At 38.5% G+C, this 26,735-nt stretch overlaps 1 protein-coding gene across 5 annotated transcripts in view; it reads right to left on the bottom strand.

Annotated features, from left to right (window-relative positions):
* The window catches only part of GOLGA4 (golgin A4), a 125,486-nt gene that overhangs the window by 86,855 nt on the left and 11,896 nt on the right, over positions 1-26,735 (bottom strand). For 3 of the 5 annotated variants that reach the window (XM_042957240.1, XM_042957239.1, XM_042957238.1), the window contains exons 2-4: positions 24,920-25,009; positions 11,175-11,273; positions 6,755-6,820 (exon numbers count right to left, since the gene is read on the bottom strand). In XM_042957240.1, coding sequence (XP_042813174.1) covers positions 6,755-6,820; positions 11,175-11,273; positions 24,920-25,009 — 255 coding nt within the window. The remainder of the gene's footprint in view (positions 1-6,754; positions 6,821-11,174; positions 11,274-24,919; positions 25,010-26,735) is intronic. The other 2 variants (XM_042957243.1, XM_042957241.1) reach the window with 1 other exon arrangement.

A 26,735-nucleotide genomic window follows, 5' to 3' on the forward strand; every position in this document is an offset into this window, starting at 1 on the left:
GTCTCTGCCTCTCAGAAATAAATAAATGTAAAAAAAAAAAAAAAAAAAAAATAGTCCCAAACCTGAAGCTACTGTTGATGCCTATCAATAACCAAATGGATAAGTTGCAGTCTGTTCACCAACGGAATACTAGACAGCAGTGAGAATGACTTACAGCCACAACAATATAGACGAATCTCATAAAGCATTGAGCAAAAGAAGACAGACGAAAGAATACTCATTTTTATTCCACTTACATAAAGTTCAAAAACAGAAAATTAACCTAGACGTCAGGATAGTAGTTATCCTTGGGAGTCAGAGCAGGGAATGGAAGCGACACTGGTAATTTCTGTGTCTTGATTTGGAGCATTGGCTACAAAGGTGTACTTGATGTGTAAGCATTCAGAAAGCTGTATAAGGTGTATATCATACTTTTCTGTATACATTATATTGTGATATATTTCAATTAAAGGGGTTTTTCTAATTAGCTTTTCCCAGACCCTGTTTCATCTAGGAGGGGGCCAGGTGACTGAGTTCAGCCAATAAGGCACGATACATGGAAATCTATACAATGGAACCTTCTAGGAGACAGATTATTTTCTTCATAAAAAGGAATATGCCTTTTGTCTTTGCCTCCTGTCTTGAGTCTTTCCTTCTGTCTAGAATGAAGATGCAACTCTTGGAGGGCAACTTGTAGTTGTGAGGGTGAAAGGCAGTGGTAAAGAATGTGGGGGGACAAGAAGCTAACTGGAGAAGGGCCCTTAAAGACTGTTTATCCTCAAGCTTTCTGATATGTGAAAAAATACACTCCCACTGGTGCCAAATGTTGTCAGGTTTCTGATATCAAAGACATTCACGGATTTAGAATTCATTTTTGAAAAAACTGATGGGGGGGTAGGGAAGGAGAAATGTATACGCCAAAATAAGCGAACATATCAGAGTTACTTTTAATTCCTTTCTGTCTCCCCCATTTGACCCCGTTTTCAATCCCTCCTTTTTATTCTCCCAACACTATTCTTATTCAGAACCTTATCCTCTATAAGCTGGATACCAGCAGCAGTCTTCCGTTCCCCTGCCTCTAATCTCTTACCCTAATCTGCCCTGTCACACTGTCGCCAGAATTGTCTTCCTAAAACATCATTTAGATCACTTCGTTCCAATTCTTAAACTGGATTCCCATTTAATATAAGGTTCAAGATCCTGAGCTTATATTCAAGGTTCCCATCTCCCAAGACCCATTTCTCTATAAACTCACCCCTCCATGTACCAAAAACCTGAGTCACAACAGGCAACTTCCCGCCCCCTTAACAAATGCATCAATGTGTGCCTCTGTACCACTGCCCATAATTTCCCTGCATATGAAAATCCAGACATCCTTCAAAACTCAGCTCAAATGTCCGCTTTTCCAGGAAACCTCAGATCTCACTCATCAGAAACAACCTTTCTCTATGGCCTAAGCTTTTACCAGAACCATTCCTGGAGCACTGACTGCATTCTGACTCACCGTTAGTTAGTTACATACTGGTGTAACAACCAGCTGAATTGTTTATGCCCCAAAACAACTACGGTCACTTACAGCATAGTGACTAAGAACACAGACTCTGAACCGAATTCCCTGATTTGAATCCCAGTTTCACCACTCACTAGTTTTAAGACCTCTATGTTTTAATTTTCTCATGTGTAAAATGGAAATAACAACAGTCCTGCCCAGTAGGATTGTTATGAGAATTAAATAAATGAAAACATTTCAAATGGTGTGCTATATGCAGTAAGCACTAAGTAAGTTTTCCTGCCATTATATCTGCTACACACATACCCTCACCTCTAAATATGCCCATTTTTTTAAAAATGTTTTTTCTACATTTATTTTTCAGAGACAGCATGAGCAGGGGAGGGGCAGAGAGAGACGGAGACACAGAATCAGAAGAAGGCTCCAGGCTCCGAGCTGTCAGCACAGAGCCCGACGTGGGGCTCAAACCCACACACCGGGAGATCATGACCTGAGCCGAAGTCAGACGCTTAACCGACTGAGCCACCCAGGCGCCCCTAAATATGCTCATTTAGAAAAGAATCCATATTCTCTATCTCTGTCTCCTTGCCACAATGCTTTCCATAAAGTAGGTACTTAGTACACATTTGTTCAGTTAGGCCTTAATCTGGCAATATGATAATGATGATCCAATAAGAGATATTTAAACATCCCATGCTTGGTCAAAAGGATATATAACAAATACATCATTTTACATATACAGTATATGTTATTCTAGAAATCATCAAAACATATTAGTACACAATCAATAACAGTCAAAAAGAAAAAGAAAGAAAAACATACATCCACAAAAAGATTTCTACAATAATGCTCGTAGTAGTTCTATTCATAATAGTTGAAAACTGGAAACGGCCCAGGGGTCCATTAACAGGTAATAAACTGTTCAAAGGGATTCTACACAGCAATAAAAAGGGACAAACTACTGATAACATGATCCACAACAACATGGATGAAATTCCAAAAACACTGCGGTGAGTGAAAGAAGCATTCTACAAAAGACTATGTACTACATACATGAGGCCACTATATAAAGTCCTAAAACAAGCAAAACTAGTCCCCCGCGGTATGGTGGGAAAAAATGTCAAGAGATTGCCTTTAGGAGGAAGAAGAACCATAAAGGAACTTTCTGGGGTCTTGACAATGTTCTGTAATCTCTGTATGGGACTAACATATGGCTTCAGCATACACATTTGTTAAAACTCGGGTCGATGCACACTTGAGGTCTGTACATTTCACTTTATGTAAAATTTACCTCAAAAAAGAAAACACAACTCCTAGAAGAAAAAGGCAGTAAGCTCTTTGATATCAGTCTTAGCAGTACTTTTTTTGGACCAGTCTCATTAGGCAAGGATAACAAAAGCTAAAATAAACAAATGGGATTACATCGAACTAAAAGGCTTTTTGCACAGTGAAGGAAACCATCAACAAAATGAAACGGCAACCTACTGAATGGGAAAAGGTATCTGCAAATCATACATTTGATAAGGGACGAACATCCAAAATATATAAAGAACTTACACAATATAAAAAAAAAAATTTTAATGGGCACAGGACTTGAATAGACATTTTTCCAAAGGAGACAAGCAGATGGCCAACGGGCCTGGGAAAAGAACATCACTAACCATCAAGGAATTGCAAACCAAAACCACAGTGAGATAGCACCTCACAGGGGTCAGATCGGCTATTATCAAAAAGACAAAAAACAGCAAGTGTTGGTGAGGATGTAGGGAAAGGGAACCCTTGTACACTGCTGGTGGGAATGTAAACTGGTGTAGCCACGATGGAAAACAGTATGGAGGTTCATCAAAAAATTAAAAATAGAGCTACCATACGATCCAGCAATTCCCCTTCTGGGGACTGATGTGCAAAAAAGAATGGAAACACAAACTCCGGGAGAAGCCTCATCCTCACGTTCACTGCATTATCTACACAAGCCAAGATATGGAAGCAACCCAAGTGTCCTTCAACAGCTGAATGGATAAAGAAAATGTGATATATAGACAGAACAGACACAGACACAGACACAGACATAGAGATAGAGATTATAAGAATATTACAGGAACATATATATAAAAATATTACTTGGGGCACCTGGGTGGCTCAGTCAGCGAAGCGTCAGACTCTTGATTTCCACTTAGGTCATGATCTCAAGATTCGTGAGATAGAGCCCCACATTGGGCTCTGCACCATCACACAGAGCCCGCTTGGGATTCTCTCTCTTCCTCTCTCTCTCTGTCCCTCCCCACTGGCGTGCACAAGCATGTGCACTCACTCTCTCTCTCAAAATAGATACATTTTTTTAAAAAAGAATATTACTTAGCCATGTAAAAAGAGTGAAATCTTGCCATTTGTGACATGGATGGACCTAGAGGGTACTATTCTAAGTGAGATAAGTCAAAGAAAGTCAAATGCCATATGATTTCACTGATATATAAAATTTAAAAAAATAAAACAAACAAACCAATACAGTTTCATAGATACAGGAAACAAACTATTGGTTACATGAAGAGGGAGGGGTTTGGGGAGGAAGGAAAAATAGGTGAAGAGAATTAATAAGTACAAACTTCCAGTTGTAAAAGAAAGAAGTCAGAGGGATGTAATGTACAGCATAGGGAACCCAGTCATTAATACTGTAATAATTCTGCATGGCGACAGATTCTGGTAACTAGACTAATCATGGGGATCATTTCCTAATGTACAAAAATATCAAATCACTATGATGTATACCTGAAACTAAGGAGGTATCATATGTCAATTATACTTCAATCTAAAAAAAAAAAATCTAGGGAGATAACTACCTTTTAACCAGACAAATTAACTAAAAAATTAGTAAAGTAAATTTTCATCATGATTCATTACTACAGAACCTCTAGGCTGTGTGTCCTTAGTAGCTATATATGTAATTATACCACTAATTAAACCTCTGAAACTAGTCAGTTTCATAGTAAGGTCCTTTAAAATTTGATTTAACTTGTATTTTTAAGAATTAATTCTTACATGTGGTATTTCCATTCCTCTCTCCTCAAAGTAATTAAAGTATTAATACTTAAAAAAAATACAAGTAATGAACTCTGGTTAATGATATACATGCTAAAACATTAAAGGGAAGGATATCATGACCCACAACTTACTCTGAAATGCCATTAAGAAAGTAAAATTGGAGGGGCGCCTGAGTGGCTCAGTCGGTTGAACATCCCACTTTGGCTCAGGTCATGATCTCATGGCTCACGAGTTCCAGCCCCGCGTCGGGCTCTGTGCTGACAGCTCAGAGCCTGGAGCCTGCTTCAGATTCTGTGTCTCCCTCTCCCTCTGCCCCTCCCCTGCCTGCGCTTCTCTCTCTCTCTCTCTCTCTCTCTCTCTCTCTCTCTCTCAAAAAATAAACGTTTAAAAAATTAAAAAATAAATAAGTAATTTTTAAAAGTAAAAATGGATTGAGGGGCAGACAGAAGAATGTATACACAGACAGACTGGTGATAAAGCAAACACAGTAAAGTACCAATGACAGAATCTAGGTGGTAGGTATACAGATGCTCACTTGAAAGTTCTATTTCTCTGTATGTTTGAAGTTTTTCACAATATACTGTGTGGAAAAGAAAAAAGGAGCAAATACTTATTAAATCATTATATTGGGTGCCAAAACCAACTGATACGTAGGATGTTCAACGCAGTAACAAGGGCGGGGGGGGGGGGGGGGGCGTCACCGGCAGCTGTATGAACTCTCGGGCTTGCTTTGTGCCGTCTCTTCTCCCTTGGCGTCAACTCTCTGATCTCCTGCTGCTGTCAAGATGCCCAATCACAGGAAGCATTCCACCCCCTTGGAGGATATGCATCATTCCCAATTTGCTAACAACAGCCAACAACCAACTAATCAGAAACGTGTTTAAAAATAAAGACTTCTGAGTAAGGGCATCTGCTTGTGATTAAGAATTCAATGAGATCATATATATAAAATGTTTAACGATGTCTGACACATAGTAAACACTCAATAACTACTACTTTATTATTTTTGAGAAAAATATTTGTATTTTTTTAAGAAAGTTCCAAGCCTTTGGTGGGCTGACTTCCTGAGTATCACCCACGTTCATTCTTCACCTTCATTAAAACTTAAATTTCTCCTGAATGTGTTAGAAAGCTGGTTCTCATTCATTCTAGTTTTTGCATTTACAACAGTATTTAGCCTTTTTGAACTATTCTGTAAGAGAGGAAAATACGCATTCTAAATAATAGTTTTAAATAATATTCATTAAAGACCACTGGATCTGTCCAGTACCATTTAGACCAGTGCCTCCAAATATTTTACCCCTACTTCATGGCATTTCTAGATAATGATGTATTTGGAGAGGATTGGAATAGTTTAACTAGGGAGGCTGAGCAAAGCCAGAGCCAGAAGCCCAGGGACTTGGACTATGCCCAGAACCTGACCAGCTCCCCCCAAAAGGAACAAAGTTCTCAGCTCATAGAATCTGTTCACAGAGTTTGCGAAGCTATAATCTGTATCTGTGCTAGACAATACTTTAGAATGTTTAGTCTACACAATTTAGTTCATAAATCATCTAGCTCCTAAATTGTCTACATATATGCTCCAGGTTCACAGATTAGAAATGTTTCTGCCCTACATTAGAGACTGCTAAGAATAGCCAGGTTAACGATAACATCATCACTAGAGCCAAAGTAAACGAATGTTCATGTCAGACATTGCTGTCATAATGACGCTTTTAATGAATTTTTTTTCTTTCGTTTTCGGAAAGAATCAAAAGAATGTCACTTGTGCTGCACCCCCCAAGTAACTTTTTTAAATCAAGATAACACAAGTGCTCTAGTAGTAAAACACTCTGCATTAGAGCAAACTTTAAAAGAAATCCCATTCCGTCCATGTCCCCCCCTTCCAAATTATGTAATTCAATATGTCTTTCAATATAAACTATCCCTAATATTTTACAAGCATAAAGTCATATTCCTTTTTGTCAAAAAGTTTTCTCTTTACTGCCATTAATTTTTTAAATGAGTAACAACGTCGTATTACATGACTGCTGTATATACATGCACGATTTTTATTTAAAACTGTTTCCAAGAAAGCATCAACACACCTGGATTTACCATACATATACATATTATATCAAATGTCTGGACATCACTCTTTCAATAGGAAGTCAAATGCTAATAATATAGATTGACCAACACTCTGAAATGACTTGCTATTTTTTAAAAATAACAGTAGTAACAGACCTGAGGAGTGGTTGGTTCACTTCCATTAACACTGTCAGGAGATTTCGTGGCTTGGATAGATGCATTCTAAGAAAAACAAAGAAGTATCATAAAGAAAAGGAACAGAAAAAAACTGTTAAGAACAAACGCCAAGCACCAAGACCCATTAGATACATTTATCAAACACAATTAGTTCATTTATTAGAATGTTTTCATGCAAGGCAAAACTAGTACGGTGAGTATTTAGAAAATTTATTTTGCTATAATATATGTAACTAAATAGCAAAGATTAGTACGTTGACAATTTCATTTTAAGCTAATCACATACCTCTCCCCATTATAAGGTCCCTAGCTTTTTCCCCCATGACAAAATTAACACGGGGATTCAATTAGCAAACCTCATTCAAATAGACAGCTATCCAGAAAAAGCAATGTCAAGTGTCCCCTACGATAAAATAATACTCAAAAGTTATTTGGGCTAAGACCTGAAAAACATCTTTGTTACAAGAGATGGAAATGCCTCATTCATCTGAAGCCAGCACTCTAAATGAAATTGTTATGGCAATTTTCAGAAAAACTTGTCATTAAAAATATCTTCTTCCACATACGAAAGCTTTTTGTTTTGTTCTGTTGCCATGACAAATGCTCCAAATTAAGCGACATTCTCCTGATTACATCAGCCTGGCACAGGTTCCATGATAACGAAGGAGATTCTCTGAGATTCAAAATTCTATACTGCATTCGTAATACACTGACCAAAATTAGAGCCTTAAAAGTGGCTCATGATAAAATAACTTCTAAGTTTTAAACAAAGCGTTAGAGCAAATCCTAGCCACTATGTTTCAGTAACTCGGTAGATTTTTAAATAAGACATTTCCTGTACATTTGTACAGCTGACCAAGGAAAGGTCAAATAACGAATATTCTTTTTTTAATGTTTATTTTTGAGGGTGGGTGCAGAGAGAGAGGAAGAGAGAGAATCCCCCCGATGCAGGGCTCGATCCCTCGAGCCATGAGACCATGACCTGAGCCGAGATCAAGAGTCAGACGCCCAACCAACAGAGCCACCCAGGGACCCCTGAGTATTCTTGAGTATCAGTGGAGATGGCACTCAGCTTTGCAAGTGTTCTCAATTTTCTGCACTGTACTCCCATTAGGTATTTGATACTAAGAAACTACTGATTTTTAGGTGTGATAAATGCACTGTGTTATATATTTTTAGTCATTATCTTTCAGAAATATATACCAAAACATTTAGATGGAATAAGGTTTCTGAAATTCGCTTCAAGTAACCCAACAGGGATGGGGACGGGGAAGGGAGGTGTGCGTGTGTGGGAGGGTGGTTAGACAAGTGTGGGGGTATGATAATAAGAGAGCCATGAGCCATTCACTGATGCTACTGGGTACTGGGCATGTGGGGTGGGATTCTTTTGCCACCGTTACTACTATTTCCACTCTTGTCATACGTTTGGGTTTTCCCCAAGAACAACTGATACACCTTCTCCCTCTAATATAAAAAGACTTATCAAATTTTATCAGTCCAAGACATCTCCCTTAGGGTTATATTAGGGAGAAAAGTTGGGGGAACGTAACTCTTATCTTCCTGTTCTCTGCCATTTCAAAGAATTACAAGCTGTATATATGGCTATATTTGTGTAGCGTGACCATTAATGCTTTCTGGCCCTAAAAATATACTACATTACACACTATAAAATAAAAAACCTACTTTATAGAGTTCAAGAAGTCTCTCAATCCCTATATTGAAAATTAAGATCGTTAAATTGCAGAGAAAGGAAATGAAATGGTTCCGTAAAACATTTAAGTCAGGATGAAGAGTGGCAAGAGAGTCTATATTCTATTTTAAGGAAATTACTTGACACATGATTGTGGTCCATACAAAAAGCTATTCTATAACTGACCTATCACACTATCGGACAAACATTACCTAACGTTTAAAAACTTTCCCTCTCTGCAAATATGTTTCAATACGTGTATTACATCACATATTTAAATAGACACAGCTAAGGAAAGCATTGCCATGTTACCCCGTAAATTTAAATTAGGAATCTGTAGAAGCAAAATTAAAGATTTGTCACTACTTGTAACACCTTCACTTTTGCCCAGCAAACTCTCATTTACTTTTCGACTTTCAAATGCAGCTTCTTTTATGAAGTTTCATATGGCTTGCCTGGGCGCTAACACATTTCCTATCCCTGTTATTTTCTTCTAGGAAGGCTTGATTCCTTTGCATTCTAAGTGTTTGTCTCTAGACTAAACTATAAACGCTCGGAGGGCAGGAGCCCTGCGTGTCCATCTTGGTGCCCAGGACTAGTGGTAGAGGCTTAGTATATGCTTTTGCCTGACTGGTGGTAGAGGCTTAGTATATGCTTGTCAAATCCTTATGCAGTTACTTCCTTCAGTATAAAAAGGCTTCTGAAGTCCTCCTCCCAGAGAGAAGCCAAAAGAACTAGCTCAACGCATGTCAATACTCAGCTGTCACCAGTACTTTCTCCCGGAGGCAATTCTTAGATAACAGAAAAATTCTTCTAATCTAAAGTGCATTTAATTTAAAAGCACACACAGGTTCCCTGCCAGATTTGTCTTCAATTATGTTTTGTTCTCTCTTTCAACAACTATTTTTTTGACTGCTGAGCACTAAGGATACAGTAATTTTTAGAATGTGGGGTCATTTTCAAAAATCTGAATGAAGGAAAAATCAATAGCTGGTGAACTCATAAGTAGACCCTCACTAAATGTGTGTTCCATTTGTATTTTGTTATAGGTTATGCCGTGATTTCCCGTTGTTGCATGGAGAGAAGTTTTTATCTGGACAACATTTAAATAAGATAAATGAAGACTTTTAGTCTACTCAAGGTATTTTTAAATAATTACAACTTTATTTTATAAACATATAAAATACATACATTTCAAAGGCATCAGCATTTTTTACAATAGAATAGGTACTTAAATTACTTTTATGTATATGGAAGTAGGCCTAGGAGGGGATCTTCTTTTTTTTAAGTCTGTTACTATTACATAAAATATAAAGTAATATCATTTTATGTTTTTAAAGTAAATTAGTGGGGTGTCTGTTAAGTGTCTGACTCTTAGATCTCAGCTCAGGTCTTGATCTCAGCATCATGGGTTTGAGCCTCGCGTGGAGTCTACTTAAAGAAAACAAATTTTTTTAATAAAATAAATTGGTAGGTTAGCTTAGATTCCTGTCTGCCTCTCAAACCAGTTTTGAAAATAGCGAGGTATTACTTGTAGCCAGAACCAAGGAGAGACCCTTTGCCCTGAGATCCAAGCTAGGGCATCACTAGAACTCTCAGCTGCTTTCTTTTCTAAAACCAAGTTCAGAATGTGATTTAGGATTGCTACTGACCATACGCACACCAAGTCCTTCCTGGCTGCATGGATTAAGTACAGAAATGTTCTAGTTTCATCACCAGCTACTTAATAAATTAAACCAATTCTCCTCGTTTAAAAAAAGCCTCAATCCCTTAGGGCACCTGGGTGGCTCAGTCGGTAAAGCACCCGACTTTGATTTCAGCTCAGGTCATGATCTCATGGTTCGTGAGTTGGAGCCCCGCATCGGGCTCTGTGCTGACAGTGCGGAGTCTGCTTGGGATTCTCTGTCTCTGTCTCTCTCTCTCTACCCCCCCCCCCCCGTTTGCTGGCTCTCTCTCTCTCTCAAAAATAAACACTAAAAAAAAAAAAAAAAAAAAAAAAAAAAAAGGAAAACCTCAATCCCAATTAGTGTCCAATGCAACACAAAAAGCTTTCCTTACTGGGCAATCAAAGATCTCTAAGTTTTAATTTCCTAACTTAAGAATTTAAGATACGTATGAAAACAGTCCACTTTCTCAAAGTGAACTTATATGCAGGATTCAAAATTATATGAATTCAGTCAATTGAAACATAATGAGATTAATTACTTCCTTTCAGATGTTTTATCGAAAACTGGTACTCTCCCCAAATAAGATGCAATTATTTGTTACAGTAGAATCCACCCACCTACTCAATGTTGTTCAATTACGGATTTATGAACAATGCATTGTTTTTCTCAGTGAGTCATAGCTCAAAATATTCTTGGCCTCCTGCCAAAAGTAGAACAGAGATTTCTAGCAATGCATACCATTTTTAGTTAATGAGCAAACATTCCCCAGAGAGAAAACTTAGAGTTTAGGCCAAGTTGAAGGTAGCCTTCGCCACATTAATGAAAACAGTGTTATTTTGCTGCTGTTAAAAAGCTGCCAGAAAACACACCAGCCGTCAGAATTCAGCAGTTTACTCTGATTTTTTAGAGCAGGGTTAGCAAGAGGGCACTGAAGATGCTTGGAGGGACAGGGAGTGACAAGCAGCAGGAGATGTGCTTCTAGAATTACCAAATTCCTTTGCTTCCCCACAGGGGGGATGCAGAAAGCGGTGGAAGGACTCACCACACTGTCAGTCTGTGTTTTAGGCTGCTTGGAGGAATCCAAAGCAAAGATAGTGTACTCAGAGAGAAAAGCAGGCTCTGCTATCATCCCGGCTAGCAGCTGTCTCATTCAGCGTAATAGCAGAGGCACAAAAACAAAACACATCGTGAAAAACGAATCATGAGGGCATGTCGCAAAGTGTCCTCGCCACGCCGCACGTGCACCACCACCACGGCTACCATCTCCCCGCCCGCAGAAATAGCAAGTTGCCAGAAAGCTCAGCAGTGGAGGGGACCTGAGCTCCCTGGAATCTCAACTTGCTTCCTGGCGCACAAACGGCATGGGCGACAGCCACCACAGCGCACATCGTGTCCGCCAACTCGGTGTAAGAGTCCATGCCGATAAGAACCACACACGGTAAAGAACACAAAGACTTCATAGAACAAATGTTGACCGTGGTCACGCATTCAACAAGAGAGCACGGAGATTGGGGGCAGGACAAAACACAGAAAATGTTAAATAATCGTTTATTTTGTGCTTAGAAACGAAAATATGTACAGAAGAAACTTTTGAAACTGACATTATATAATGAGTCTTCAGGACAAATCCTTTTATACTAATTCTTTTATTATACTAAGATCTACTTGATCTTAGCCAAAAGGCTGAGAAGCGATCATCATACGAATTCTTTTAATATGTATTCTCTTCTGTCCTTCAGTTTCTTTCACAAGCTGTACACTATACACCAAAATATTAATAATCATGAATTAGATTAGAAGAAATTATAATTAAAATGAACTTTTAAATGTAAAACTGGTGAACTCTGAATAATCTCTGTGGATGCCACAGTTTACCAATGGCAATTCCCTCATTTTGCCGGTGTACCATAGTTATACAAGATGCTATCTTTGGGAGAAAATGGGTAAAGGGTACAACAGGGCCCCCCTAAAAAAAATTTTGTAACCTCCTGTGAATCTATGTTTATCTCAAAAACTAAATAAATTTTTAAAAACCCAAATCTTTTGCAACGTCAACTCAGCAGTTAATGTATATTATTATTATATATTATGTATAATAAAGGAATTAACAGAAAATAAATGTCTGCACAGGCTTAAGAACTTAGACTTTTCATCTCAGTACTACAGCGTTATAGACACTGAGTAGAGCCTCCACTAACTCTCTTCATCTGGTCCTAAAAATTGAGTATTAGTGGTGTACTAAAATATACTAGATGCCTGTTTGGCTCTGGGTACTCATTCAAGTTTCTACTCTTGCTGAAAATCTGAATTCTCCTGGGAACTCAGAAAGGTCACCCTTGGAATGGATGTGATTTTAAGTTAAAGGCTATACAAATTCACTCTTCTTAGGCTCCCAAGATTAATGTTTGAAACGAAGTCACTCTGGCCCACACAACAAAATAACTTAAAATTTCAGGGGCGCCTGGTGGCTCAGTCAGTTAAGCGTCTGACTTCAGCTCAGGTCATGATCTCTCGGCCTGTGAGTTCGAGCCCCACATCGGGGTCTGTGCTGACAGCTCAGAGTCTGGAGCCTGCTTCGGACCCTACGTCTCCCTCTCTCTCTGCCCCACCCCTGCTCATGCTCTGTCTCTCTTCGTCTTTCAAAATTGAATAAATGTTAAAAAAAATTTTTTTTAATTATTTTTTCACAGTTAAGCAAGCCCTATCAAAATAACAACAGCATTCTTCACAGAACTAGGACAAACAATCCTAAAATATGTATGGAACCAGAAAAGACCCCGAATAGCCAAAGTAATCCTGAAAAAGAAAACCAAAGCTGGAGACATCACAGTCGTGGACTTCCAGACGCATTACAAAGCTGTAATCATCAAGACAGTATGGTACTGGCACAAAAAACAGACACTCAGATCAACGGAACAGAATAGAGAACCCGGAAATGGACCCACAAACGTATGGCCAACTAATGTTTGACAAAGCAGGAAAGAATAGCCAATGGAATAAAGACAGTCTCGTCAGCAAGTGGTGCTGGGAAAACTGGACAGTGACATGCAGAAGAATGAACCTGGACCACTTTCTTACACCATACGTAAAAATAAACCCAAAATGGATAAAAGACCTAAACGTAAGACAGGAAGCCATCAAAATCCTAGAGGAGAAAGCAAGCAAAAACCTCTTTGACCCTGGCCACAGCAAGTTATTCAACACATCTCTGGAGGCAAGAGAAACAAAAGTAAAACTGAACTACTGGGGCCTCATCAAGATAAAAAGCTTCTGCACAATGAAGGAAACAATCAGCAAAACTAAAAGGCAACTGACAGAATGGGAGAAGATACTTGCAAATGACATATCAGATAAAAGGTTAGTATTCAAAATCTATAAAGACCTTATCAAACTCAACACCCAAAAAACAAATAATCCAGTGAAGAAATGGGCAAAAGACATGAATAGACACTTTCCGAAAGAAGACATCCAGATGGCCAACAGGCACATGAAAAGATGCTCCGCATCACTCCTCATCAGGGAAGTACAAATCAAAACCACACTGATATATCACCTCACGCTGGCCAAAGTGGCTAAAATGAACAAATCAGGAGACTCTAGATGCTGGCGAGGATGTGGAGAAACAGGAACCCTCTCACACTGCTGGTGGGATTGCAAACTGGTGCAGCCACTCTGGAAAACAGTATGGAGGTTCCTCAAAAAATTAAAAATAGAATTACCCTATGACCCAGCAGTTGAACTACTAGGTATCTATCCAAAGGATACAGGTGTGCTGTTTTGAGGGGGCACATGCACCCCCATGTTTATAGCAGCACTTTCAATAATAGCCAAAGTATGGAAAGAGCCCAAATGGCCATCGAGGGATGAATGGTATATACACACAATGGAGTATTACTCAGCAATCAAAAAGAATGAAATCTTGCCATTTGCAACTACATGGATGGAACTAGAGGGTATTATGCTAAGCAAAATTAGTCAGTCAGAGAAAGACAAATATCACATGACTTCACTCATATGAGAAATTTAAGATACAAAACAGATGAACATAAGGGAAGGGAAGCAAAAATAATATAAACACAGGGAGGGGGACAAAACAGAAGAGACTCTTAAATACAGAGAACAAACAGAGGGTTGCTGGAGGGGTGGTGGGAGGGGGGATGGGCTACACGGGGAAGGGGCACTAAGGAATCTACTCCTGAAATCACTGTTGCACCATATGCTAACTTGGATGTAAATTAAACATTTAATTAATTAATTTAAAAAATAATTAATACATTTTTACAGTTGAGTGTATTTGAAATTCTAAGAGAAAAACACAAAAGCTGATGCTCAGTATGGAAGATCTTGTTGAGCAAATGTCTCAAAGGAAGGTCCTGTCAAGCAACAATCTATACCCCTGCCTGTTGCCCAAGTAGAAGCCAGGTGTGGCGTGCATCCGACCTTGAATTTCAGCTCAGGTCATGATCCCAGGGCTGGGGATCAAGCCCCACATCAGGCTCTACGCTGAGCATGGAGCCTGCCTGAGATTCTTTCTCTCGCTCTCCCTCTCTCTCCCTCTCCCCTTCTCTCCTGCTCCTATACACTCTAAAAATAAAATAAGTCTTAAAGAAAACAAACGTTCCCATTGACACGACCTCAAAACCCAAAGGGCTTTTCCCCCCACTTGCTGTCCTTGTGCCTTCTTTCCTTCTTGTGCCTATGAAAATCTTCTACACATCGGTTCTCAAATATTCTCAAATTCTGTCTCAATTCCGTGTCTCTCAAACTCTGTTCAAATTCTAATCCAAATCTGTTAAGAACTTAACTCACTTCTTGTGCAGTCCTTAGGTGAAGCCATCAGCTGCACTAACACTGATTGAAGTTCTGTGTCTAAACATTCACGAAGATACAGAAAACTCCAATTAGATATCTGTTGAAGGCGTTTATCTATCTTCCGTATCTTTTACGCTCATATACATATTTCTTTATCTCTGTGCGTTTTTGATAGAATTACTCAGTATTCTTTCAGAATACCCTAATTTCCCCATGAACTGGGACTTCTGTTTTATTCTGACTTACGTTTTTATATCAATTTTTTTTTCACTTCAAGGATTCCTAATCGGTTCTTTTTCAGACCTACCTAATCTACTTTTGTTTTTTCCCTGCAATTTTATCTTCTTTTTCAGAAAATCATTACTTCAGGTATCCTATTAAAGATACTTCTTTTAAAGTCTTTTTTGGGGCGCCTGGGTGGCTCAGTCGGTTAAGTGTCCGACTTCGGCACAGGTCATGATCTCGCGGTTCGTGAGTTCAAGCCCCGCGTCGGGCTCTGTGCTGACAGCTCAGAGCCTGGAGCCTGTTTCGGATTCTGTGTCTCCCTCTCTCTCTCTGACCCTCCCCCATTCATGCTCTGTCTCTCTCTGTCTCAAAAATAAATAAACGTTAAAGTCTTTTTTAATTTCATCTAGGATAAATTCATATTCCAATTCCTGTTTTGTTTGCCTGCCTTTGTAGCATTTGTTTCAGAATTTTCATTTACAGGTTCATTTTGAGGAAGGCATTGTCTTTCTCCTTCCTTCTGTACTCATCTTTCCTTATCCAATCAATCTGATTCCCTGGGCCCCAGTTTGAGTTTCCTGCCTTATGGCAACACAGGGGTCATCACGGACTTAGTCGCAATAAGCCAACGTGAGGTTTGCTTCAGTTCTTGGTCACGAAGTCTCCCTAGAGATGGCCGCTTCTCATAATGGGCCACGGAGCGTTCTAGGCAGCAGTTTGCAAAAGCTTTTCTCAATCTCTTTCTGCCAATGCTGGGAGCTCCACTTTAGCTCCTGGCACCAAATCTAACTTTGGCAGTTAGATCTAACCCTCCCAGTCCTTCTGAACCAGAGTCCGAAGAGAAAATTAAGTCCTAATGCCTGCCCCAAGGCATCCAGTAGCACCTGCTGTATGTAACAAATAAGCTTATCTCCTATGAATTAATGTATCTCCTGCTAGAGGGAGGTCTCTAAAAAGTTTAGTATCTTAGGGAGTGTAAGTCTCTCTGTTTTGAAGACAGAAGTCCTGTTTCTACCTTCCTAGACACTATTATATACAGATGCCAGTTGCAATACTATTAGGGTACATTAAACTCATTCTGTTTTTATTTCCAACAATGTGTACTTTAAGAAGTACTTGTGATAATATATTCTACTAAAGACATAAGATGCTAAGTCCCAGCGCACCTGAGACTTAAGAAAAATAAGTCATCAAAGATCAGCTCACCACTCTAATTCTGAAAATGCTCAGCACGCTCAACAAGAAAGTGGAACTGAAAGTTGGTTCTTCAAAAAGATACAAACAAATATTTAGCTTGACTGACAAAGAAAAATAGAAGACTCATATTACTAATATAAGGAATGAAAGGGGAAATTACTACAGCATTTATAGAAATAAAAAGGATTATAAGATAATGCTATGAACAACTGTATGCCAACAAATGAGACAACTTGGATGATAAAGACGAATTTCTAGAAGGATACAAATTACCGAAACTGACTCAGGAAGAAAGAGAAAAACTCAATGGAGCTACAAAAAGTAAAAAGATGGAATTTGTAATCAGACACTTCCCACAAAGAAAAGCCCAGGATCAGATGGCTTCACTGGTGAATTATACCAAACATTTGAAGAATTAATACTAATCCTCACAAATTCTTCCCAAAATATACAAACAGAGGGAATATTTCCCAACTCATTTGATGAGGCTAATATTATCCTGATACCAAATCCAGACATCACAAAAAAGAAAACCACAAGCCAACATCTTTTAGGAATAGAAACATAAAAATCCTCAACAATATACTAGCAAATCAAACCCAGCAATAAAAGATATACACCATGAACAAATGGGATATATCCAGGAATGCAAGGTTAGTTTAACATCCAAAAACCAATTACCATACCTCACCATGTCAAGAGAATAAAGGACAAAACCATATGCCCATCTCAATAAACACTAAGAAAGCATCTGACAACATTCAACACAGCTTCATAAGAACACTCAACAAATTATGAAAGTAAAGGAACTGTCTCAGCATTATAAAGGCAATCTCCTAACACCAACAGATAACATCATACTTAATGACAAAAGACTAAATGCTTTCCCCCTAAGATCAGGAATGATCTGTCTACTTTCCCATGTGTTCAAATTGCACTGAAGCTCCTAGCCATAGCAATTAGGAAGAAAATGTTATAAAAGGCAGCCAGATTAAAAGAAGATATAAAACTACTTCCTTTTGCAGATGACATGATCTTGTACAATCCACTAAATAACTATTAGAATCTAATAAACAAGTTCAGCAAGGTTGCAGGATACAAGATCAATTGACAAAAATCAATTTTATCTCTATAAAGTAGTAATGAGAACACAAAAAAACCAAATTAGGAAAACAATTAAATTTATAGTAGCATCCAAAGAATAAAATACTTGTGAATAAATTTAACAAAAATAGTATAAACCTTATATTCTGAAAAGTGTAAATTTTTTTGAAAAAAAATAAAGAAGATCTAAATAAATGGAGAGGGGACAAAGGAAGGAGAGAAAAGAAAAGGTAGGAAGCTTCCCAACTAATTAAAATTGATAAAGATAACACAAACAGAAAAGTACAAACCACTCCCTTACAAATAGAATTGGGAGAGATGTAAATAAAGCAACTACCAAAGTGAATGCAGCAGGATATTAATAATGCACTCTGACACTACACTAGTAGAGTTGATTTACGGAATTAAAGATTGGCTTCATAGCAGGAAGCCTATTAATATAACTCATTTCCTATCATTAGATCAAAAGAAAAAAATATGAGAACTGAGTACATACCAAGGCAATTTGACAGGGATATTTTTTACTTTCATTAACTGACAGAGGCTAGGGGCAAGTAGCTTCTAATCTACTGTCTAACAGTAAAATCTCTGAAAGTCAATCTATTAGGGGCAAAATTAATTCCAAACTTAAGAAACATTTCTTGGGGCGCATCCAACTCTTGGTTTCGGCTCGGGTCACGATCTCACAATTCGTGTGTTCGAGCCCCATATCGGGCTCTGTGCTGACAGTCGGGAGCCTGCATGCAATTCTCTGTCTCCCTCTCTCTCTGCCCCTCACTCCCACCTCTCAAAATAAATAAACATTTAAAAAAAGAAGAATGGGTCATTTCTGACCCATTACTTTCAAGATACTTCTCAGAAATTCCTAAAGAACAATGCCTATAGCCCTGAAACAGAATAAATTTCTAAAAATGTGGTTAAGAATTATCAAAAGCTGAGGGGCACCTGACTGACTCAGTGGGTTAAGGGACCAACCTTCGGCTCAGGTCATGATCTCGCGGTCTGGGAGTTTGAGCCCCGCGGCAGGCTCTGTGCTGACAGCTCAGAGCCTGCAGCCTGCTTCTGATTCTATGTCTCCCTCTCTGTCCACCCTTCCTCCCTCCCCTGGTCTCAAAAATAAATAAACATTAAAAAAATTTTTTTAATTGAATTCCCAAAAGCTGAGAGCGTCAAGAATCTCTGTTACAGATGATTTCACGGAATGGTGCAAACTGACTCAGAAGGACAGAGACAACTAGAGAGGCAGTATTTTATTTCTGAAAGATATCTCCAATTAAGAAGAATAAAAAAGAGGGGCGCTGGCTGACTCAGTTGGTGGGGCCTGCAACTCTTGATCTCGAGGTTGTAAGTTCAAGCCCTGTGGTGGGTGTAGAGATTGCTTCAAAATGAAATCTTAGGGGGAAAAAAAGGAAGAAAAATAAGTAAGAAAAGCAAAAAGTGACCAAAAAAAAAGACAAGAAAAAGTGACATTTTTCTTGAAGTTTGGGAAAGCATTCCAATCCAAAGCAGCCCAATGCTTCATTATTTTTCACTTGCAAATGTCGCGATTAACAAAAAATTGGTTATGTGCTATGCCATCCAAGAACTGACAGGCACAGCAAAAGCCTTTTTGTTTCCATATAATAATAATCTTCGGTATGTGATTCACAAATTATGAGTATTTTCATACTTCTGAATTCATTTGCTCGTCACAAGGACCCTAAGAAGGGGATCTGCATTTCACCACAATTTTAAGGCTCTCAGAAGTTAAAGGCAGTTTTGCCCAAAGCCACATGGCAGGTAAGGGATGAAATCCTGTGATCCCTCCACTATTCCAGGCTGTCTCTATGGGGAAGTGTGCCTGAAAAACAGCAAGTTAATGAGCAGGGTAAGTGAAGGTATCAATCCTTCCTTCCAAAGTTCAACAAGTAAAAAGACAGATAACATCCAGGACCAAAGTCCACATAATGGTCTGTCTGTTTCCCTCCCTCCATGTAGGGACCTGAGCAGAACAAGCACGGCAGGCCTTCCCATCTTCCATGGCTGCCCCCAGTAACAACTTCACGAGCACCTACTATGTGCAAAGCATCGCGAGAGGAGATTTACATGCCATGTTACTGGCAATGCCCACAGCTCCACGAGGCAAGTACTATTCTTTCCATTTGACAAAGAGAAAACCTGAGTCACTGAAAAGTTAACTTCCAAAGATCCTCCAGCCAGCAAGCGGCAAAGCTAGGATATAAATCCAGGCTGATCCAGAAGACTCCAAAAACCATCCTCTTCTCACTAGTCTATACCAGGTCTCACTCCAAACTATATAAATAGATTATCATGCTCTTAGAAAAGTCATTAGATTCAGCCATAAAAAAGGAATGAAGTAATGAAACCTGTTACAACATAGATGAACCCTGAAAACATGCTAACTGAAAACAGCCCAGACACAAAGGGTCACAAATTGTATGGTTCCGTTTATACAACGTATCCTGAACAAGCACATCCACAGAGACAGCAAGCAGATTGGTGGTCACCAGGGACTGGGGGAGAGGGAACGCAGGGAGTAAGTGCGTCATGAGTATGGGGTTTCTTTTTGGATTAACGAAAATGTCATGGAACTAGAGAGATACGATGAATACACGGTATCACTAAGGTACCATATGCCACTTTAAAATGGTAAATGTTATGTTACAGGAATTTAATCTCAATTTAAAAAAAAGTCATCAGAGTGGAACAGAGGGCAGGAGGCTATGGTCGCTTTATGTGGCCTAGTTAGCCTTTCACATGCTGTTACACTCTCAGCTGTTCTAAAGCACCCTGCCCTAGAGAGGCAAAAAAGATTCATCTCAAGCAACAAAAACGGAAGGAAGCTCTACGCCGATGTTAAAACAAGACTATGCCCAGGATCACAAGGGGAAAGCATATGGTCAACTGAACAGATCTGCCATTTACACAGGGTGAGAGAGTGTCAGAAATCTACAGACTTCAGAGTCAGTGAAAATTCAGTCTGCTCTCCTTTGCCTTCAACGCCTACAATCATATAGATGATTTTTTATATCCTTATAAGGAAGCTTGCAACCAAAGACCGACTTATTTAGATTTACATATAGTATTTACTGACACAAGAAAATAGACATATTAGGATTTTCTGCAATAGCTGAAAAAAGGTAAAACCTTTAATTGACCAAGAAATTAACTTAATGAAACCATCTACTTCCCAAGCATTCTGGATCACAAAGACTTTACTGTATCTACTGGAGAGGTGAACAGATATTTACATCGAGTTAAACTTCCACATTTTGCTAAAAGAAACCTTATAACATTGAAAACAATAAATCAGGGTCCTAACCCATGCGGAGTATCCGCCCTCTTAGAGGTTTAACAAAACCAAAACCCCAGGGAGTGGGAGGGCAAAGCAGATACACCCTTTTAATCAGTAACTTAATTATGAAATGAGAAAGTACTTCCTGTAAAATAAACTGAACTGGGGTTTAGTCTACATTGTACTTTGTGGTCAAAAATACCTTTTAGAATTGTCAGAAAATGCTTTAAAAGCAAAGAGATGAAGGGTAATGCTACTCTTTCAATCAGAAACGACTTCTGAAGTTAAACCTCTGAAACACAGGATCTTTAGGATTGAAATTTGGGAGTTTGGGAAGAAATAAAAAGATAACCTTTACCTTACTTAGCCTATTGTAAAAGAATGTTCAAATCATCCCTTTCAAAAAGGATTGTTTTGGGGAAAAAATATTATTTTGTAAAGAAATATTCAATTAAAAATTTTTTTTAATTTTTGTTAATGTTTATTTTTGAGAGAGACAGAGACAGAGCACGAGCAGGGGAGGGGCAGAGAAAAGGGGAGACACAGAATCTGAAGCAGGCTCCAGGCTCCTAGCTTGTCAGCACAGAGCCTGACATGGGGTTTGAACCCACAAACCACGAGATCATGACCTGAGCCAAAGTCGGATGCTTAATCAACTGAGCCACCCAGGAGTCCCCCCCCCCAAAAAAAATCTTTTTAATGTTTATTTATTTTTGAGAAGGAGAGACAGAGTGTGAGCAGGGGAGGGGCAGAGAGAGAGGGAGACACAGAATCCAAAGCAGGCTCCAGGCTATGAGCTATCGGTACACAGCCCCACGCAGGGCTGGAACTTAGGCAGGGCTCGAACTCAGGAGCTGTGAGATCATGACCTGAGCCAAAGTCGGAGGCTTAACCAACTGACCCACACGGGTGTCCCTCAATTAAAATGTTTTAAGCATCCTGGATAAAATAAGCCTTTTTAAAAAGCAGTAGTAGCAATCAACTACTAAAAACAAGTTATTTTCAGGGTTTCAACTGTATTGTATAGAAACCAATATACTAGAATATCAACCAATGTACTGAGTATAGTCATGATGCTATCAACACTGACTGAGTATTACTCGGTACTGCAGATTTCAATCAAATTGGTTACATGTATAAACTAAGTTCAACAGCATTAAACTCGAAATCACAAAGTGAAAGAGATGCAATGCTGCAAGAAAATAAGATCCTAAAGAAAGTATGCATGTGCTTCATATGCTTATACAACTTGCGAGATCATTTAAATGTATTCACCAAGGACACCGTATAATATGCCATTAACTTTGAATGCAATAATTGTACTATAAAGTGTTTATTTTGCTACCAACATCTACTATAAAAAGTCAAAATTTGTTTTGTTTTAATGTAACTTTCATCAAACCAACATCTATAAAAGCTAAAAAAAATTTTGTTTTAATGTAACTTTCATCAAATCGACATCTATAAAAAGTTAAAAAATTTTTGTTATAATGTAACTTTCATCAAAATGTTTAAATTTGCATCTATCCTAGAACCCAGCAGTCCCATTCCTAGGATTCTATCCTACAGAAAAAGAGCATTATAAGTGTTTATGTACATGCTCAGTACAGTACTGCTTGTAATACTGAAAAGATTATAACATTTGACTTATAATACTGAGACTTTCTCCAACCTAATCTATAGAATCGATACAATCCCAATCAAAATCTCTATAGGTTTGTTTTGTTGTTGTCACTGTTGGTGTTTTATTTTGTTGTGAGTTTGTTTTTGTGAGACTTGAAAATCTGATTCTAAAATTTATATGGAATTTATATGGAAAGGAATAAGAATAACAAGACATTCTAGAACAAGGTGGGAGTGCTGTCGTGTGTCCCCCAAAATTCACACGTTGAAGCCCCAGCCCTCAAAATGTGATGTTATTTGGAGACAGAGCCTTTGGGAGGTAATTAGCTAGATAAGGTCAAGAGGACGGGCCTTCATGATGGGATTAGTGCCCTTGTAAAAAGAGAAAGAGACAGGAGAGCTGTCTTTCCCCACTACTCCCACCCATCCCTCTCTACCTAGGTGCATGTAGTAAGGAAGGCCCACGCTAAGACATAATGAGAACACAGCTATCTGCAAACCAGGAAGAGAGCCCTCACCAGACAGCCAATCTGCTAGCACCTTGATCTTAGATCGCCCAGCCTCTGGAAACATGAGAAACAAGTGTTTGTTGTTTAAGCCCTTGTCTATGAAATGTTGTTAAAGCACCCCAAATTGACTAAGACAGGAAAGACCTGCTGTACGGAGGTAAGATTTAAAATAAAACATTAATTAAAGATTTAGTATAAAATATTAAGACAGTGTGGTATTGGATCACAGATAGACAAAGCAAACAAGGGTACAGAATAGGGAGCACAGAAACAAATCCACTCAATATAGGCACTCAATTTCTGAAAAAAGGTAGCACAGTAGAGCAATGTGGAAAGAATGGGACAACTGGATAGCATTGGGGGGGGGGGGGGGGGGGGATGTCCCAGGCTTGATCCCTACCTCACACCATATTGAAAAAAAAAAAAAAAAAAGCATTTCCCAAAGGAATGTAGATCCAAATGTGAAAAGTAAAACAGGAGGGGAATATTTGCAAAATGGGTGAAGGAGAGCAACAGGTACAAGCTTCTAGTTATGGAATGATTAAGTCACAGGAATAAAAAGGACAGCATAGAGGATATAATCAATGATATTGTAATACCATTGTACGGCGACAGATGGCAGCCACACTTTGGGTGAGCCCAGCAGAACTTACAGACTTGTCAAATCACTATGTTGAACACCTGAAACTAATGCAACATTGTATGTCAAACATACTTCAATAAAAAAAAAAAGTATTTTTTAAAAGTAAAACAGGAAAATACCCTCAGGGTAAGAAAAGAATTCTTTAATAAGAAAAAAAACACTAGCCAGAAAATATGAATACACCAGAGCACATTAAATCTAAGAATTTCAATTCCTCAAAGGACACCATTAAGAGGGTAAAAGGGAAGCCACAGGGCAGAAGATACCTGCAAGGCATAAAGCCAATAAAAAACTCCTATCCACACTATATAAAAAAGAACTACAAATCAACAAAAGACAAATCAACAGAAAAATGAGCACATCAACAAGCACTTCACAAAAAAAGATATCGAATGGCCAATACACAGATGAAAAATGCTCAATGTTAATAGTCATCAATTAAAACTACAATAAGAGAACACTATACACCCACCAGAATGGCTGAGATTTTAAAGACTAGCAAGGACGTAGAGCAACACTAACTTTCAGAAGCTCCTGGTGGAAAGGTAAAGTTCTACAACTATTTTGAAAAACAACAGGCATTGTCTTCTAGAGTGTCAAAACTATATACGCCTTTGGACCCAGTGTTCTACTCCTAGGTACACAGCAAATGACATGCTGTGTCATTTGGTACACAGGTATGTGTGTACCAGAAGAAAGGTACAACAATGTTCACAGCAGCATAATTTATAATAACCAAAAACTGTTAACAACCTGTTTATAATATTTACAATAAAAAGCATACTTAAGTGGTACTATAAAGAAAAGGACAGAAACAAATACCAAAAAATCAGGATGAGGGCAATCTTTTTGGGGGGAGAAAACAGTGCTATAACGCTGGCAATGTGCCTTTTCTTGACTTCAGTGGTGGTTACATGGGGTTTACTTCATAATAAATGATTGACTTGTGCATTTCTGTTTTACTCTCTTCTGTATCTGTATCACAATTCACAGAAAGACAAAAAGTTGAAAAAATCTAATCTGAACTATGTTGCTGGCTGCAAGTCACATAGAATCAGTTGTTACTACATAGTTTCCAATCAATAGCTTGAAAAAATAGAACTTTTCCCTGTATGTTGCTATGTTGAACAAATTATTATCAAATTATTATAAATCTCAAATATTAAAGGCAGAGTATATTATCCTCTCAAATTAAGATTCTCAAAGAAAACATACTTTACAAAAGCATAATTACTATTTACCAAAAAAGAGTAATTGCTGCTAATAAAAATAATACCTAGCAATTAAATAACTGACCTGTCCAAGTAATGTAGTAGCCTACATTTTAGATTAATAAGCTTCTTGTAAGACGTTTATTTTAGAAGAAATTCCAAACTTACCTCTCTGTTGGGTGTACCTTCATCAAGTTGCTCTGTAAATGAAGATGCCCTGCTCCTGGTTCCTGTTGGTGTTGAAGAATTGGAGGGAGCCTAAATTAAAAGATTATTGCACGAATTAGAAAGACTTCATTGACTAGTGGGCTATGCACTGTGTAGTCCTTCTCTCAGTCCCCGCCCAAAGAACCCCAGGAAAGAAAGGAAAAAAACAAACACATGAAAAACAGAAAACGATACCTAAAACATAATTAACTAGAAGGCCTAGGCTGCCTACTCAGCCCTCGGTAGGACTCTGCCACCAACCAAAGCTATGATCTTAGCTATATTAACTTTTGGAGGGCTATGTGTCTTCACATATAAAATAAGGTTGTGAAGTTAACATAAGATGATAACATCAGGTGAAACTGAAACCAGTTGAGGAGTATATGAAACACTCTGTACTATTCAGGCAATTATCCTGTAAACCAAAATTATTCCAAAACTGAAAGTTCATTAAAAGCAATAAAGTTGCCAATTTAATCTTTAAAGTGATTTCCAGTTCTAATATTCAATACTGTGTAATGCACAGGAAAACATTTCTTTTTTTTAATGTTTCTTTCTTTGAGAGAGAGGGAGTGTGCATAAGCAGGGGAGGGGCAGAGTGATGGGGAGAGAATCCTCACGAGGCTCCCTGCTCAGCACACAGTCCAACACAGGGCTTGATCCCGCGACCCTGGGATCTTGACCTCAGCCGAAATCAAGAGTTGGACGTTTAACCAAAAGAGCCACCCAGGCGCCCCACAGGTAAACACTTATCTAGTCAAGGGCCTTGTTTTAAGTCTATCTTGCACACCACAGCTAGATCCTGAGATGCCAGTCCATTTAATTCTATAAAGGACAGCCTGGCTCCTATAATTCTCAGTACAAAAACCTTCAGGAGAAAGGGTCCAACCTTAAACTAGAAGGTTGAGGTCTATTCCAAGGTGAACTCAAAAGAGTCCTAAAAGTATAAAGCCGAAACCTTAAGACCCTCCCTTACCCATAATAAATAGATCTGAACTCATCTAACATAGAACATCTAACACAGAAATCAGTCTTGATGTCTTACCCTTTTGTAGTCTGCATATGCATAGCTTTCCATAAATAAAAGGCATTTAATAAGTATCTGTTAAATAAATGAGTGAATGAATGAACAAATGGAACCCTGATCTATCCTATAGGCACACACCGTTAGGGCCAGGCTGGAACAGAGAGGTCATTAGGGACAATGTTCACGCATACACATGCACGTATTTAGTTTACGGTAAGTGTCACATTCAAATTAAGATAGATGTTCCATAAATAGTATTGAGACAAATGGCAATTCAGATGAGAGCAGAGACACCAATCAGATGTTTCCTTCATACTTACCTATATTGAAGGTATTTTTTCAGTTTTTATTTAAATTCCAGTTAGTTACATACAGTGTAATATTAGTTTCAGGTGTACAAAATAGTGATTCAGCACCTTCCATATAACACCCTGTGCTCATCACAAGTGTACTCCTTACTCCCCATCACCTATCTAACCCATGATTTTTTAAAAACTGCAATATAAAAGAAGAGAGGAGAGTCTATTTCTGCAATCACTGAATGGGAAAGAGTATTTTATGTCAAAAGCAGAAATCAAAAGGATAATTTTAATTGGGACCAGGGCGGGGGGGGGGGGGGATGTCAACAAAATAATGACAAAAATCTAATAACCTTTTTTTATTTCTAAACAGCTCTTGTAAGTTCATAACTTAGAACTCAGAAAGCTTACTAACCCAGGCTCCCTTTCACCTCGGGCAGGTGACCTGAGC

Source organism: Panthera tigris, chromosome C2 (assembly GCF_018350195.1).
Source record: "Panthera tigris isolate Pti1 chromosome C2, P.tigris_Pti1_mat1.1, whole genome shotgun sequence".
Lineage (NCBI taxonomy): Eukaryota > Metazoa > Chordata > Mammalia > Carnivora > Felidae > Panthera > Panthera tigris.